The sequence below is a fragment of the Pristis pectinata genome, chromosome 17 (genome assembly GCF_009764475.1).
Source record: "Pristis pectinata isolate sPriPec2 chromosome 17, sPriPec2.1.pri, whole genome shotgun sequence".
NCBI classification, from domain to species: Eukaryota; Metazoa; Chordata; class Chondrichthyes; order Rhinopristiformes; family Pristidae; genus Pristis; species Pristis pectinata.
The window spans coordinates 26,009,638-26,025,745 of record NC_067421.1 but is presented as its reverse complement, the minus strand read 5'-3'; the positions used below and the strand labels follow the sequence as shown (position 1 = coordinate 26,025,745).

General features: G+C 36.5%; 1 protein-coding gene across 3 annotated transcripts in view; it reads left to right on the top strand.

The window, feature by feature from the left end:
• tbc1d10ab (TBC1 domain family, member 10Ab) overlaps positions 1–16,108 on the top strand; it is a 54,161-nt gene that overhangs the window by 24,199 nt on the left and 13,854 nt on the right. For all 3 annotated transcript variants that reach the window (XM_052032423.1, XM_052032424.1, XM_052032425.1), the window contains exons 3-7: positions 9,551–9,658; positions 10,434–10,540; positions 11,348–11,462; positions 13,277–13,342; positions 15,142–15,331. In XM_052032423.1, the coding sequence (XP_051888383.1) occupies positions 9,551–9,658; positions 10,434–10,540; positions 11,348–11,462; positions 13,277–13,342; positions 15,142–15,331 (586 nt within the window). The remainder of the gene's footprint in view (positions 1–9,550; positions 9,659–10,433; positions 10,541–11,347; positions 11,463–13,276; positions 13,343–15,141; positions 15,332–16,108) is intronic.

Genomic DNA, 16,108 nt, shown 5'->3' with positions numbered 1-16,108 from the left:
TCTTTCTTGGTGATCTTTCTGGTTTGTTCAAATTTGCCACTGAATGGAACTAAATGCTTGGTCACATACCGCTCCCATCGTGAGAGACTGTTTAGAGTGCAGTAATATTGTCGTTTTGCATATTAGCTTTATCAAACTTCTCTGGCTCAAACTATTTGTTGCATTTGAATGTCCAGATATGCTTCATGTACAGCCAATGCATCACCATTACATAGAGGCAGCCTTGAGCCATGGTGATGCAGGTCTTTTATGGTTCAAGCTTTTCAAAGTAATTTCTTTTGACTATTATCAATTGCACAGTTACTTATCTCCATGAAAGTGTGATATGGATATAATAATTACCATTGACATGAGCTGCTATATGTGAATTTCTGTCCTGTTATACAACTTTATCAAGTATTCCACTTTAAAGAGTATTGGTATACACTCTAGGTAAATGGGCTGATATAGGTGCAAGGTCACATTGTGTAGTCTCAAACTGAGGTAGGGCAAGCTGACCGTAAAACTATCCTCTTGCATGAACTACCATTTTCAGGAAAAAGCTGTTCTAAAAAGTCCAGCTCTAGATATCTGCAGTTGGAATGATGTGGCTGTTTTTAGTAATGGAAGCTAGATTGTGTTTTGTTTGTCTGAGGCATTCCATTTAAGGGCATGGCTCATAGCACTGTGGGAGACCTGGTCTCCAGTTGGAATATAAAAATTGGAGAGCAGCTGTTGGACATTGCTCTCCTTTTTATTGTGATGTCCATTTGTCTCCAAGCAATTTTCCTACACTTACAGATGGTGTAAGTATCCAGAAAAACACTTCTAAGCCATATAATTTAGTTTCATTTTTCACTAGTCTCTGTTTTCCATTAGAGAAAGAGAAAAAGAGACTGCTTGCTTGAGTTACATTTTTCACTCCTGCATTGCTATGGCTGTCACCAGCAAGGCCAGCAATTAATGCCCATCTCCAAGTTGTTTTGGAGAAGTGATTGTGAACTTTCACCTTGAGCTGCCACAGTCCTTGTGAAGATGCACTTACTAACCTGTTGTTCCTATAGTGCTGTTAAATAGAGATATCATTATACTAATCTGACAACAATGAAGGAACTTTCCATGATGGGATAATTTCCAATTGGAAGGAAAATCGGAGCTGGTAGTGTTGTCACTAAGGCTTCAGACTACCACTGATTTACATGAAGAAATTCTGTTGTGATTATGAGATTTGTTTTCTTTTTGGCCTGGATTGGAGGGAGTTTAATATTACTGAATATCCCCTCCCCCCTTGGGAAAGTTATTTTTTATATAAAAACTGGGCAAGCTGCCTCAGACCTTGCAGTCTTTCTTGGAAACTGAAAATACGGTGTAATGAGCTGGTGCAATGAGCAGTGATGCTTGAAGCCAAATATTATTTTAAATCCTACTTTTTAAAAAAAAGCAAAATTACAGAATATACTTTCTGGTGGATATTTGTCTACAACACAGGATGTTCTTTAGTTTGCATATTTTGAAAACCCTGAAAACTGTTTCCTTTCATTGTGTGTCCATGGAATTCCTTTCCATGTTTTTGGCCTCATTTAGACTTTGCCTCTATCTTCATATATTTTTATGCCTAATTTCACCTTGTGTTATAAGTCTCTTACTCATTCTCTATTTGCATTTAAACCAGGGCTTCTGTCTCAAGTGCTCTAATTTTTGGAAGGGATACTGGAAGAAGCAAACACGCCTTCACATTTTATTCTTAAAGTTACTACTTAATGACAAATTTATAGGTCTGCATTTGTATCATGCCATCGGGATACAGGTCCCTTGTAATGGAATGCCTTTTCTAGTTAGTTTCTTTCTCCATTCTAGCAAGACTTGGTCCCTGATCCAAGATGCAAGTACGAAATAAAGACTAGAACTAAATTTTGTAAGGTAGTTTGGAGGTTCAGTAGTATGTATGTTGTAGATTTACCAGAGTTTTGGTTAAGAGGTTGTGTTCTAGCCCTGTTGTAAGACTATTGAATGGTTCCCTAGTACAATACGGTGCCTATCTCGTTATGATCTTCCACCTTTATTGTCTACCTGCACTGCACTTTCTCTGCACCTATGACATTTTACTCTGCATTCTGTATTGTTTTACCTTGTATTACCTCAATGCCCTGTGTAATGAATTGATCTGTATGAACAGTATGGAAGATGAGCTTTTCACTGTACCTTGGTACATGTAACAATAATAAACCAATACCAATGATTCCTTGATCTGTTATAATATTGAGAGTTTTGGGTGCTGCTGTTTCAGTAACTATGTGAAACATCCACAATAAATCCTATATTTGGTTTTGTGCTGTTTATTAAAATGAAATAGAATGGTAGGATACTGGGTAGTGTGGAGGAGCAGAGGGATATGGGGGTTCATATCCACAGATCACTGAAAGTTGCCTCACAGGTAGATAGGGTAGTTAAGAAAGCTTATGGGATGTTAGCTTTCATAAGTCGTGGGATCGAGTTTAAGAGCCGCGAGGTAAAACTCTGGTTAAACCACACTTAGAGTACTGTGTCCAGTTTTGGTCACCTCATTATAGGAAGGATGTGGAAGCATTGGAAAGGGTGCAGAGGAGATTTACCAGGATGCTGCCTGGATTGGAGAGTATGGATTATGAGGAGAGACTAAGGGAGCTAGGGCTTTACTCTTTGGAGAGGAGGAGGATGAGGGGAGACATGATAGAGGTATACAAAATATTAAGAGGAATAGATAGAGTAGACAGCCAGTGCCTCTTTCCCAGGGCACCAATGCTCAATACAAGAGGGCGTGGCTTTAAAGTAATGGGTGGGAAGTTCAAGGGAGATATCAGAGGGAGGTTTTTCACCCAGAGAGTGGTTGGGGCATGGAATGGACTGCCTGGGGTGGTGGTGGAGGCAGGTACGTTGGTCAAATTCAAGAAATAATATCCTTTTGTGATGTATGGATGACGTTCTCCAAATTTGAGTTTCCATTGACCACCTCCAGTTAGAATGTTGTATTACTTGTAACAACTGTGTTTAAGCTTTACAAATGGACCTGCACCCTTTCGGTAGCAACACTATGGTGTATTTTAGTGTAAAATAGTGGAATCTTTCAAGCAACTAATTGTGGAAGAAAATTCTGCAATCCAAGCATCTTCAACGCTTTTCCCTGGCTTCCAAGTGCATAATGTAGAACACAATACCCTCTTTCAAGATTTTTAATTATCTTGTTAACATTCCTAGATTACTATTTTACCAATGTTGAATGGTTATTTGAACAACGAATTGACATTTTTTTCAAATCTGTTTAATCTATAATCAGACATCAACTCTCAGATATGAGAGACGGATATCATTTCAAATAAAGAAATCGCGTGTATTTGTGGAAAAAAACATTTAATTTTAGAATCATGCTAGGAAACATATTTGACTCTATAGATTTCCATTATTTTGGAATTAGAAACAGGAATTGTTCTGAAAGAATCAGTGATTTAGAAGCTTAAGTTTTTGTTTAACGCATAATTTCAAGGTAGATCTGATGCCCTTGTTTAAAAGAAGAGAACAGATACAGATTTTGAAATGTTTCAGTATTAAAAGGGTTAATTGTTCACATGCAAGGTCCAGATTAATGAGTGTAAGATGGGAAATCTTTAACAGCCACGTCTGTAAATGTGTGCCATTTCCACAAGATCTAATTTTGAACTTTGAAAATTTTCAATTTAACTACATATTAAAGTCCATTCTTATACCGGCTGACTGAAACCAGTACTTATCACGCCCTTTCTTACTCAGTAATTGTTGCCTGCAAGAATTCTTATCTTCCAAGTTTAACAGCTAACAGTGTTTTTGTTATCTGTTGGTGGGTGGAACCTTTTTTTGTTGGTATTTTACACTTCACCTAATCCAGACTTGGAATAGTTTTCTGCACATTACTTTAGGAGAGATAGGAATCTTTGGGTAAATTGCTTCAGAACATTTGGGAAATGTGCAGACTGGTACAGTGTAGTTCAAATAAACCTTCAGTGCATAGTTTCCAAATAGTTTTCCTTCCTGAGTAATTGTTCAGTTATGGTTAAGTGCAAGTAGCACCGCCTTTATAAACCGTGCTTGAATTTCAAGTGGAATAAGTCATTAGAAGAGAATTTTTCACTTTATTGGTTGACCTTCTCAATTTTTCTCTTCAGATTTTATTTTTAAGAATAGATTATCTAGAAGTTACTGCAGGTATTATTAGTCAATAAATAACCAACAGGTTTGTGTGACTAGAAACTTTGTGAATCCTAGTGTGTTGGGTGGTGCAAAGTGGATGAGAATTCTCAAAGAAAAGTAAGGTGCTCAAAGGGAAGAGACTTAGTTGGGGAAACATTTGGTATCAGTTGATGGCGGCTTGTGCAGTGCAACTAACCACATTCATCTTCTGATTGTTTTAACCACAGCTGCTTATAGATATACAATTGCATTTAGACTTTGATTTTCTCTGTGTGGCTAAAATGGACCTCACAGCTTTGCATTCTTCACTGGAGGTAATTATAAAATCTTTTTGAACCTGAACTACAAATCCCTTGACTTTTGCCTATTGCACAGTTTTCTCTCTGTTAATTCTTGCTTTTATTCTCTTTCCCAAAATATGATGTCTCCTGTTTATCCACCTCCATCAGCCACACTGTGTCCATTTTGTCATCTTATCAATATCCCCTTCCAGGTTCCTTTTAGTTCTTGAAACATGGAAACATAACATGTTTGACCTTGTATCTCAAAATAACACACAATGCTGACTGTTGGATTTGAAGTATTGCTATAAAATGTACATCTAAATTTGTAAGGAAGTCTTCATTGTAACAGTCTCGTAATCGGTATTTCCAAATATTTCAAACTTGAACTTGTAGTTAGTGATTGCCTAAATCAGTTGAATGAAATATTTTAGTGCAGCATTTTTAATTGGGTAGCATCATTTTGGAGAATGTCAGAAAAACTATTGCATAGTTTGGAAGTGGATTGAGGAAAGGGATGTGGAAACATTGTCTTTCAGTAATTATCAAACCTTAGTTTAAAGAAGTAAGGAATTCCTGGTTTGAATTCTGCTTTGGAAAATGTCCATATATAAACATATGGAGTAAAGGGATAGTGGTAACTGGAGTACATAGAATATAGAACAGTACAGCACAATAGAGGCCAGTCGGCCCACAATGTTGTGCCAACCTTTAAACCTCGCCTAAGTCTATCTAACCCCTATTCCCACATATCCCTCTATTTTAAATTCCTCAATATGTTTATCTCGTAATCTCTTGAATTTGACCAATGTACCTGCCTCCACCACCACCCCAGGCAGCGCATTCCATGCCCCAACCACTCTCTGGGTTTAAAAAAAACCTTACTCTGATATCTCCCTTGAACTTCCCACCCATTACTGGCTGTCCACTCTATCTATTCCTCTTAATATTTTGTACACCTCTATCATGTCTCCTCTCATCATCCTCCTCTCCAAAGAGTAAAGCCCTAGCTCCCTTAGTCTCATGTAGAGTACATGTTTGTTAAGGGATAAGGAGATGAGACCAGCGATGAAAAGATGTTTTTCTGATAGGAGTGAAATACAGTCTGGTTTCCTGAGAATTAGTATTGGGACCAGTTCTCTTGTTTATAAGTAACTGACTTGGACTTTGGTATGGTGTATGGTTTGAGTATGTGGAAAATACAAAGGATTATAAGGTAATAAGAGCCACATAACAGAATTCAGGAGAAAGCTGACTGGTGAAATGGGTGTACGTCAAGCAAATGTAATGCAGTTAAGTGACTCAGTTTGAGAGGAACAACATGGAGAAGCAATCCAATCTATTCTGCATATTTGCAAATCTTTAACGGTGACAGGACAGGTTGATGCAATAATCAAAAGAGCACACAGGATATTTGTTGGACTGTAAATAAGAGCACTATGAATATCTGAACATAGGTCATTAAACCTTAAGTTGTTGTTTAGACATCAGCTGGAATGTGTATAAGATTATAGACAAGCCATTTTTGGTTGTATATCAAGACCTTGAGTAAAACTTACAAGGAAGATTGCAGGCTTGAGGGATTTCAGAGAGACTGGAGGTGCTGGAATTGTTCTTTGATCAGTGGAGACCTAAGAGGGATTCAAAATTATAAGGTATTAATTGGGGAGAAAATGTTCCCTTGGCTAAGTGCTCAGTCAGTTGAGACAATAGAAATAAAGTAATTGGGGGGGAAAGAGGAAAACTGATTTTCACCCCCCCCCCCCCCCCAAAGAGAAGAATGTACTTCTATTAGAATCTGTGAGTTTGTTCAGTGCTTTCATCTCACATCATTCCTTGAGTGAACCTTTCTCCAGGTTGCAATCTCCATACTGTTGGCCATCTTGCAGCTCTCATCAGATGTTAGAATGACCATATTAAATATTTTTTCCTGAATTCTCTCACCTGTCAGTGCACATCCTAAGAGATCCCACAATGGCTGATTTAAAACAATCTGGAAATTGCCCATACTTGCTAGTATGTTCAGCAGCCATGTATTTGCCAACTGTTTCTTCTGTTCTTTGGTTTCTCACACCAAACTTGTAGCTCTCAAAATCTCTTGCACCTGATTTAAAACAATGTCCACATCTGAGACATCCCATGTGTTCTCAGTACTGATAGATCCACCATTGTTTTGTGTCTCTGGACCTACCACCACGATATCATCTTTCTCCTCTCGCATATCACCGCAATTCTCAGTTCTGTGTTCTTGCCCTTGACCTCTGATAGCATTTGCCCATGAGGATATTTCCACACCTTGGTACAGAGCAAATGGTTAGGTCCACTTGTATCTCTAAAGATCCCTTTTGAAATACCTGCTCCCAGGCATCATTGCTGCTCCAATTAGAACATAGCACAAGGTTGCTATTCTGCTACTCCCTCAAGTAGCATAGCATCCATGACATGGTGCCAAAATGGTGCTTGTAGGCTCTCTTCTGTTGCTGCTTGAATAAACAAACATAGGAAGAGCCAGCAACAAGATTCTCTATTGTAGGCACTAACTCTCAACTAACAGCAGTGTGGTACAAAGTCATTCTACCCTGTACGAAGAAGGTGTGGAAATATCCTCTAGGACAAATGTTATCTTCAAGGTCAAGGACAGGAACACAAAGAGAAATACAGTGATATGTGAGAGGATGATAATATTGTGGTGGTGGGTCCAGAGACATAATGCAATGGTGACCCTTCTAGTACAGAAAATGTAGAGGAAGTCCTGTACACTTGTATACTGCACCCAGACAACAGTACCTTTGCTCTGATTGTTGAATGAGTTTGTGTCCAAGTAACTTTTTAATCTGGCTTAGTGCAAAATAACTTGTGAATGTGGGGTGGATTAAATGTATTCAACTCAGCATAAAGTATCTTAAAATCCAGCTGCTTGCTCCAACTAGGAAATACCCAAAAAATTTTCCTTGTATGTTACTGGAGATCCAATTCAACGTCAAAGTAATGAACCTGCAAAGTCATTTTGAGGTTTATGAAGAGAAGATGGAAAGTCTTATTGTTCATCTTGAGCTGATAATATCATAACAGTTCACTTGAAAATCCAAAATGCTGGTACTTGGGAATTTTAAAAAGAAAGTTTTTGGGTACCTGTGGTAATGTTTGGAATTTAAGTACTGTGTCTATCTTATTTGGATATCAAGTGCCATTGGAGAATACTGAATGTATTCCTTGGTCCTTTTTGTGTAACATGTAATTTTGCAAAGATAATCATCAGTTGCAGAAAAGTTGCTATATCATCAGGCTTTATTTCCTCCCTTGTGTTTAATGAAAAACATCTGAATTAATCCGTTCCTTTGCTGTTGCATTCTCAAATCGTGAATTTTACTGGACTCTTGCTAACCTATGACTTCACTTAGAAACTAATTGAAAACAGACTATTTTAAGTGTCTGCATATGAAGTAAATTGCAAAGGTCAGTTATTTCCTTTGCTTGATTTCAAGATCTTAATTTTGCTACAAAAATTTTTTATTACATCTAGTAAGACATTTATTTGTACCAGGAGCAGTGTAATCTTGTGTAAACTATGAACTGTCTTTTGTGCAGTTAAGTTAATTTACATCTTTCTTGCATGCAAGCTTGTTTAAATTTGCAGGCAATACTAAAATATGAGTGAGGCAGCCAGCTGTGTTCAGGGAAATTCAGTCAGTTAAACAATTGTGCAAAAATTGAAATATACACAATTATGCATTGTTAGTATTATATTATAAATTTAGCTCAGATTCAAGTGGGATGTGAGGGCAATAGTAGACTTGTGGATTATGAGGCTTTCATTTTGTGAATGTCTGTTTTGTTTTTTAAAAAAATATATACCTGGATACATAGAACATTACAAATCTGTAAGGTCTTACTGAAGCTTTGTACAGGACAGTTTAAACTGCATGTGTAGCACTGTGTGCCAAGCTGGTTGCCATGCTTTGAAATAAAGACACTTGCATTGGTGAGCGCACAAAAGTGTAGTAAGAATGATATTAAATGAAACTTTTGGTCTTTAAACACTTTAGTCTAAACAGAAAATTAAAGGTGATCTCATTAAATAGAACCCCTCATCTATGATTTTTACTTACTACATTGTTTATTTCCATACTCTTGCCATCATCCATTAATCTCCTTTGTATAAACATGAGAATGTCCAAAAGTCAGCTTAATGCACTAAGTTCTATTCAGCCAGTATCTCTGTACCTGCTGATCAACATCGGCTCCCAATAAAGAAGTGTCTTGAATTTTAATTCCTGTTTTAAAACTCCAGTGATCTCACTCTTCCACATCTCAAATGCTTTGCAACTGTACCATCACAGGTCTTGATGCTTTGCCAGCTGTAACCTTTGTTGCCAAACTTGCTCCACCATTGGATGTCAAACTCACCAACATCCTAAACTCCATTACCTTTACCTGTTTTCTACTCGAAGCGTACCACTTTGAATGTTTTGCTTGTCTTTGTCAAAATGTCATAGATAATCCTCCTGTAAAGCATCTTGTATTTTCTGAAGATAGTTTTCATTTAAAAGCAAGTTGATGCACTTTTTGCTGAAGTTCTTGGACCTTTTATTGCATTAAAGGTGCTGTAAGTGTTACTCTTTGAGATGAACACAGAAATTTACTTCAATATAAGGCATACTTCAATATAAGGCATGCAACTAAGACCATCAGAAATTTTTTTAAAAAGTACTGGAAGGTAAATTTAAAATGGAACTTTGGTGTATTTTTTGTTTAAAGGGTAGTAAAAAGTTTTAACCAACTGGATTTGTCTTGTAAAAAGCTAGTTTTGGTTTGATGGGAAAATGACTTTTTTGTGGTGTGATGAAAAATTTTATGAATAATATGAGAAAGTGGTATGCTTAGAGTAGAAACAGGTAAAAGTAATGGAGCTTAGAAGTTTTGGATCTAGAGTTTAGGATGTTGGTAATTCAGGTCAAAAGTATTGAGTGCATTCACTCCACATTTAAAAGCTCATGTGGTTAAGTCAAAGTACAAGGAAGATAAACCTCACATGTTAAATCCAGAAAATTGAGTCTGTACTGTTTTTGTTTCCTATTTCTATGGCACAGGTGAAACTGCGGTGTCAGAAGGGAATTCCGCCTTCATTGCGTGGACGAGCTTGGCAGTATTTGTCAGGGAGTAAAGTAAAAATGGAACAGAACCATGGGAAGTTTGATGTGAGTATAAACAGAAAACATTTTGAATTGGTTGTTGGTATTAAAGGTAATTATCTTATTAAATAGTTGGTTGACTTTACATCACTATCTGTTTCAAGGTACCTTTAGTCCACCCAAATCACCATTCAGTAACTTAATCAAGTGCCTTCTATTTGAGTCTTGGCATTGAGAGCTGGCAGACTGTCCACTGAACCACTGTACTACTGTGATTTCACACGGAGTCCTATTTATTTTTCTATCCAATACCTACATCATTAATGTCCATTTGTGGTACTGTCATTGGTCTGACTGGGGTTTGCTAAATCAGGAAGTCCCAGAATAGAATCCAAGCATCTTTCTATGGATAAGATGTCTTAATAATAACCCCCTCCTCATGAACCATCACCACCCACTCTACCCCAAGCCAAAACTGCTCTTGTCAGTCCTCATCCTCAAATACCCCCTTGATTATAATTACCTGTAGGCTCCCTTCTGTCTTCTTCAGTCCTTGAACATATTGTCATCATCCAAATCAAAGTGAGCATTTTGCTTTTCTATATTAAAGGCACCCGATGATATGGAATAAAAACATAGTAAATAGGCTTGGTTTGTATTTTGTATAATCCTCCAAAGTATTCAGTTCCTTAAGTGCAGTTCTATTTTGTTAAAATTATTTATTTATATTTTATTCTTTTATGTTGCTGTGTTGTATTTAATGCAATTAGAAAATTTGAAACATCTTTCTGCTGTATTAAAATAAAATATGAAGTCTGCTGATACGGTTGCTGTTTATTAGGAGATGGATCAGTCACCTGGAGATCCAACGTGGCTTGATGTAATAGAAAGAGACCTACATCGGCAGTTTCCTTTTCATGAGATGTTTATTGCTAGAGGAGGCCATGGGTATGCTCAATTCTTTTTTTATTAAATCCTTTGTGCATATTTTTAAATATTAAAAAAGATTTATTTCAACCTGTAAAACCAAAAGAAATCTGTGCTAAAATTATCTGTGAACCTAAAACCTTGAATCTATCCATCTGTGTTGGTACATCACATATAGCAAATCTGACAGTAAGATGTGGCAGTACTGTTTGAACCTACAACAGTGAGAACAAAAGTACTGCAAACAAGAGCAAAAATGTGCTCTTTAGGGATTGGAGATGCAGTATCCTTTTCCAAAACACACATTTTCATAGTGTCTGTTTATGATGTACCTTTGTCTTGGGACATCCATTAATTTGCTTTGATCAAACATTTTAAGTAACACATTCAAATTGGTTCTTTGTGTTATTAATATATACTGATCAGCTTTGAAAATTGTAAAATCAAACTATTAATAACTTGTAATTTCCTAAAAGTTGCTGATGAGTGAATCCCTTTTAATTAAAAAAAATGGAAATGTGACTGTAAGGCTTAAACTTGAGGGGAGTTTGAGCTGAATTTGAGAATCTGTATATAGAACCATTTAATTATAAATTGAGAGAGCTCCAAGGTAAACTTAACAAACAGCAATGCTACCTGTGTTCATTTGTTAACTTCATGTATCCAAAATGGAAATTGAATCTGTGGGTGTTCACATTATGGTATAAGGAAGAGGAAAATGGTATGCTCAGGCTCAAATTTAGATATAAAATAGTGCTGATTTTCCTTTTTGTTTCTTTGTCGTCTCAAAATTCAGTTGATCTTTTTTGTTTGTTTTTTTTATTAAAGGCAACAAGATCTTTATAGAATTCTAAAAGCGTACACAATTTACAGGCCAGAGGAGGGGTACTGTCAGGCACAGGCTCCCATAGCTGCTGTCCTTCTAATGCATATGCCTGCTGAGGTAATTGATCTTCCTGTTTTTTTTCCCTTTTTGTTTAAATTGAATTTGGAATGTCTATTTGGAGAAAATGATGTCTGAGTGCTGAAAATGCATGCAAAATGGGGAAATTTCACAGCCATGTGTTTCACTAAGTAGAGGTTAGCACTTCCCCACAGGAAGGGAAGGAAAAACTCAGAAGTTGAGTTGAATCTCCCTATCATGTGAGTTTTGGTCTCTGCTTGCAGAGAAACGTCAACTATGAGTGTAAGATCTAACTGGAAATGGTGCCTTTAAGTCTGTGGAAAAGGAAGTAAACATTTAAAAAGTTGAGGGGTGTATTTATTATTTATGGTTCCAATTCCCTTTTCCGAAATGGTTTGAAACTTGTGTGATGTTCCACAGCTGGCAGCCACCTTGTACTATATACAAGCAGCATTGTTTTCTCTTGTATAAAGATGCACAAGGTGCTCAACTTTAATGTATGTATATTTGTGTATAGCTTGGCACATTTCAGATGTTCCATGCTTTCTAATGCAAATTTTATGGTCTCACATTGACCTCACTTGTTCAAATTTCATGTTCACAAAACAATAATACATATCAATTTCAGAAATAAATAAACATCTCAAGGAAGTGAGTCAGTTAGGAACTACCAAACATGTTGGCACGGAAACCAATCTGTGTCTACCCAGTAAGACTTGTCAAAGACATGTTCAATGCTCAGCAAAATACTGTTTATGGACAATTATTTCATTTGTAATTTAATTTTTTTTGGTTTGATATAAGATTTCTAACATTTCTCATCCTTCCCACAGTGGGTTTTGTACAACAATTTGAAACTTGCATTTAAATTTTTTTGTCTGTACCTACAATCATTAAGGTTTTTGTTTTTGGTAATTGTGCTCTCTTCTCATCTTGCAAAGGAAATTAAGGTCTGCAGTTGAGTTTTCTGCTTTGTCCTTGCATTTCTCTGTTATCCTCAAAGTGACACAGTGCATCAGCATGATTCCTTCATTGCAATAGCCAGACTTCAGTTTCTCTTGAAAAAGGATTTCTGAGAAATATCAGTGTTCAACATGAACAGTTTAATAAACCTGTGGCTAGACTGTAGTGTGGTGGTCAATGCTGGGCACCATGCCTTAAATATATATTGACCAGAGTTAGTGTAATGTTTATTTGCTGGAATCGTATGTGCACTCAAAGTTAAATTACAAGCAGAGATTGTATATGCTGAGAGCGAAGTGGTGATTTAGTCAAAATTTCCAAATTAATCCTGTGACTTCTGCTGGTAGGGGAATCTAAGACTAGAGAATCATTACTTACAAGTCAGAAACAGCCCAGGTGAGGTTAGGAAACATTTCCAAGTGAAGGTTAGGAACTCTCCTCTGCAAACAACAACTGAGGTTAAATCAGTTAATTTTAACTCTAAAGTTGATAGTTGTTAAGACTATCAGGATGAGGTGAAGGTAGGGTTGTGAAGTTGGATCACAGATTGATGATGATTTCATTAAATAGTAGAGCAGGCTTGAGGGGCTAATTGTTATTTTCTGAAGAGATGATTTCTTTTTCTCTCAACTTTTATTAGCATGCAGAAACTCATCATTTTGGCTCTTCATTCATAGTTCCAAGTCTTTGTTCGTCCAATTTGCCCGTTTCTTGAGGCTCACCTGGAAGAGTCAACTAACACACATCTCTAAATCTGATAAATTTGACAATGTAATGATTATGACAACATAGGCCAGCATTTCCTAATGCTGCACTTGTACTCTTATTTCAATATTGCTGCTGTTGTCTGTATTAACGTATCTGATTTGTCTTCTTATTCCGTTATGCAGCAAGCTTTTTGGTGCCTGGTTCAGATTTGTGAGAAATATCTTCCAGGATATTACAGTGCTGGATTGGTGAGTTTTGAAAACCTGATGGGATTATTAAATTTTGGAGACAGTAGAACAGGATTAACATATTAGTATGTGTGGAAAGAGGAAAAGATGGCAGAAGAAAAGTGGTGAGAAGTGCTGTTTTGTAGCCATGCACAACAATGTAGATGTCCTGTTCCTTTGTAACTGAATATGTGTCTGAATACATGAGAGAAATATAGTCAGAAGATGCTCCTTTGCTTAGCCTATTTAATGTACATTTGTTAGCTGCTTGGGGCTAATTTTACTACATCAGTAACAACATTGCTTTGTAGAACAATGGAGTACTTCATTTCATCTTGCTATTTGGTTTGTATATCTGCTCTCTTGTCCCTCTCCAATTGAACTGATATAGACCAGGGGTATGAATTTTCTCCAGGCTTTAATCACCAGCAGTTTGTCGGGTTGCTTCCTGATGTTGCAGTGTTACTGTTATGCATTTTTATAGTGATGTGAACTTTAGCAACGTGGCACTTGTCATTCCACTAATCAGATATTTGCATGTCACAGATGTTTTATTAAGAAAAATTGCACCTTATATTCATATGACATGGTTTATCTGAGAATTATATCTATTTCTAAAAGAAAGCTTGCAAAGTGGCAAAAAGATTTTAAAAATCTTATGTAATGCCGTAAGTAAATAGTTCAGATAAGTCCTTATTTTGTTTGGCAGTTCCTTGTATAATGCAAGATTGAGTTCCGATGGACAGCTCCTGTACTTTTAAATTCTATTTTTAAGGATATTACTTAAATATCTTTTGTCTATTGTAAGTTTTTAAGTTTTACTTTCAGCTTCCACTTTACCTTCCCAATGCACCAGAAAGACTTGCTACAGAGGGTAGAATTTAATCCTTAAGCCTCCACTTGCACAAACACTTTGTTGTACATTTCTTGCACTTTAATATTAGCTTTCACTGTTCAGATCTAGACCTAGCCTCCCAAGACTAGCTGCTAAACACAGTTGCCTTTATCTATTAATTTGGCAGCAACTCAGTTTTGCTGTCTTCCATCATGAGGGAACTTAGTTTTGCTCTCAGGCAGTGCCATTCCAACCCCTGTTGCTAAAAGTTTTCTTCCAGCTAGCGTGTATTATGTCACGTACAGTAGTGGCATTGTGCAGAAATCCCTTGTGTGAAACTAATACACTGCCTGGATTGCCACTAAAGCTCTATAAATGAGATGAAATGCATAATTATCAAGAGATTGGCTTAGATACAGAATACCTGAAATATTTGTAAATTCCACAGATATTAACATAATTTTGCACTGGGAGTATCTAGTTGGTAGTTACAGAAAAGTGGCATTTTTCGTATTGTTGTTTATTAGATTTGGTGCTAAATGAGCCTGATCCTATTTACAACAGTTTCCAGCTGGAAACTCTTTTCCTTGACCTTGGAGTTCTGAAATCAATTATAGCACTGGGGCTATCTTGGAACAAACTGAGAATTGAGGCAAAGAATACACTTCAATGCCACTCTCTAATTTTGGCTTTCCTGTAAACTTACTCTATGGTTAACATTTAAAATATTTTTGTTACTAATTCCTTTGAGTTGGAGCATCTAGCTCAGGTTAGACTTGATCTGCATCTATAACTGCTCCATTACCAACATGTAAATTCAGTTGATTGCAATTTGTACTGTATTCTAAAGATTGGTTACGTAACAACGATTCAGATTGTGGAAATGCACCCAAGGTTTTGTAGCTCAAATATATTTAGAGATGTGCCACATTGGACGTTTTCAGAGAGAAGTGGGTTAATTTATACACCTGTTGTGTCTTTTCAGGAAGCAGTTCAATTGGATGGGGAAATCTTCTTTGCCTTGTTGCGCAAGGTTTCACCAGTGGCATATAAGCATCTTAACAAGTACAAAATTGACCCCATCCTGTACATGACAGAGTGGTTTATGTGTGCTTTTTCAAGAACTTTGCCATGGGTGTCTGTGCTGAGAATTTGGGACATGTTCTTTTGCGAAGGTATGTAATTAAAATTTTGTATTGTTTGCTATTTTAACACCAGCATCAACCATCTGATACCTAACTATTACTGAAATACAAGCTGGCAGGAAGAGATCAGTAATTCTTGAGTGTATTTAATGGCTTGGCTGCCAACTTGATTTGTCCTCTCATCTCCCTTATTAAGCATTTCTGTTTTGTTCTGCACCTTTCTAATTACACAACTTGGTTTCAGAATTCTTCAAAGAATTCAATACTTTCCAGTGTTCAAACTTGTAACATTTGTCATTTAATCATCATTGATTACTGCTGATTTTGGCTGCTACTGACATCACCTGCATAAACAAGGTGAAGTTGTGTAGTCTTAGCATAATGTGTAGAAAATGTTGAGTCCTAAAAAAAGTTTCTAATTGACCCTAAATTTGTGGTCTTATTGGCCTCCTATTGCAAAAAAAGAAACTATTACAGTATTAGTAATTTTCTTGGGTTAAGTCCAAGATGCATCTTGGATCACTCTAGTGTGGAATTAACACACTAAAATTGGCTAAGAATTGTGGGTGATGGTAAGTGCAGCAGTGTATCATTTTGAAAAAGCTACAATCAACACTATAAATAAAAATAAGTTTTTGTTTTTAAAAAAATGATATTCTGAAGCCATGGAATAGTAGCACTTTCTAAGAATAGGTTTTTCAAAAGTTATTTGCCAATTAATTTGGATCAAGCTAGGTGATGAGGTATGATCCAGCACTTCCTTTTTTAAGTACACAGCTTATTTAATGAACATTTCCTTTTTTATGA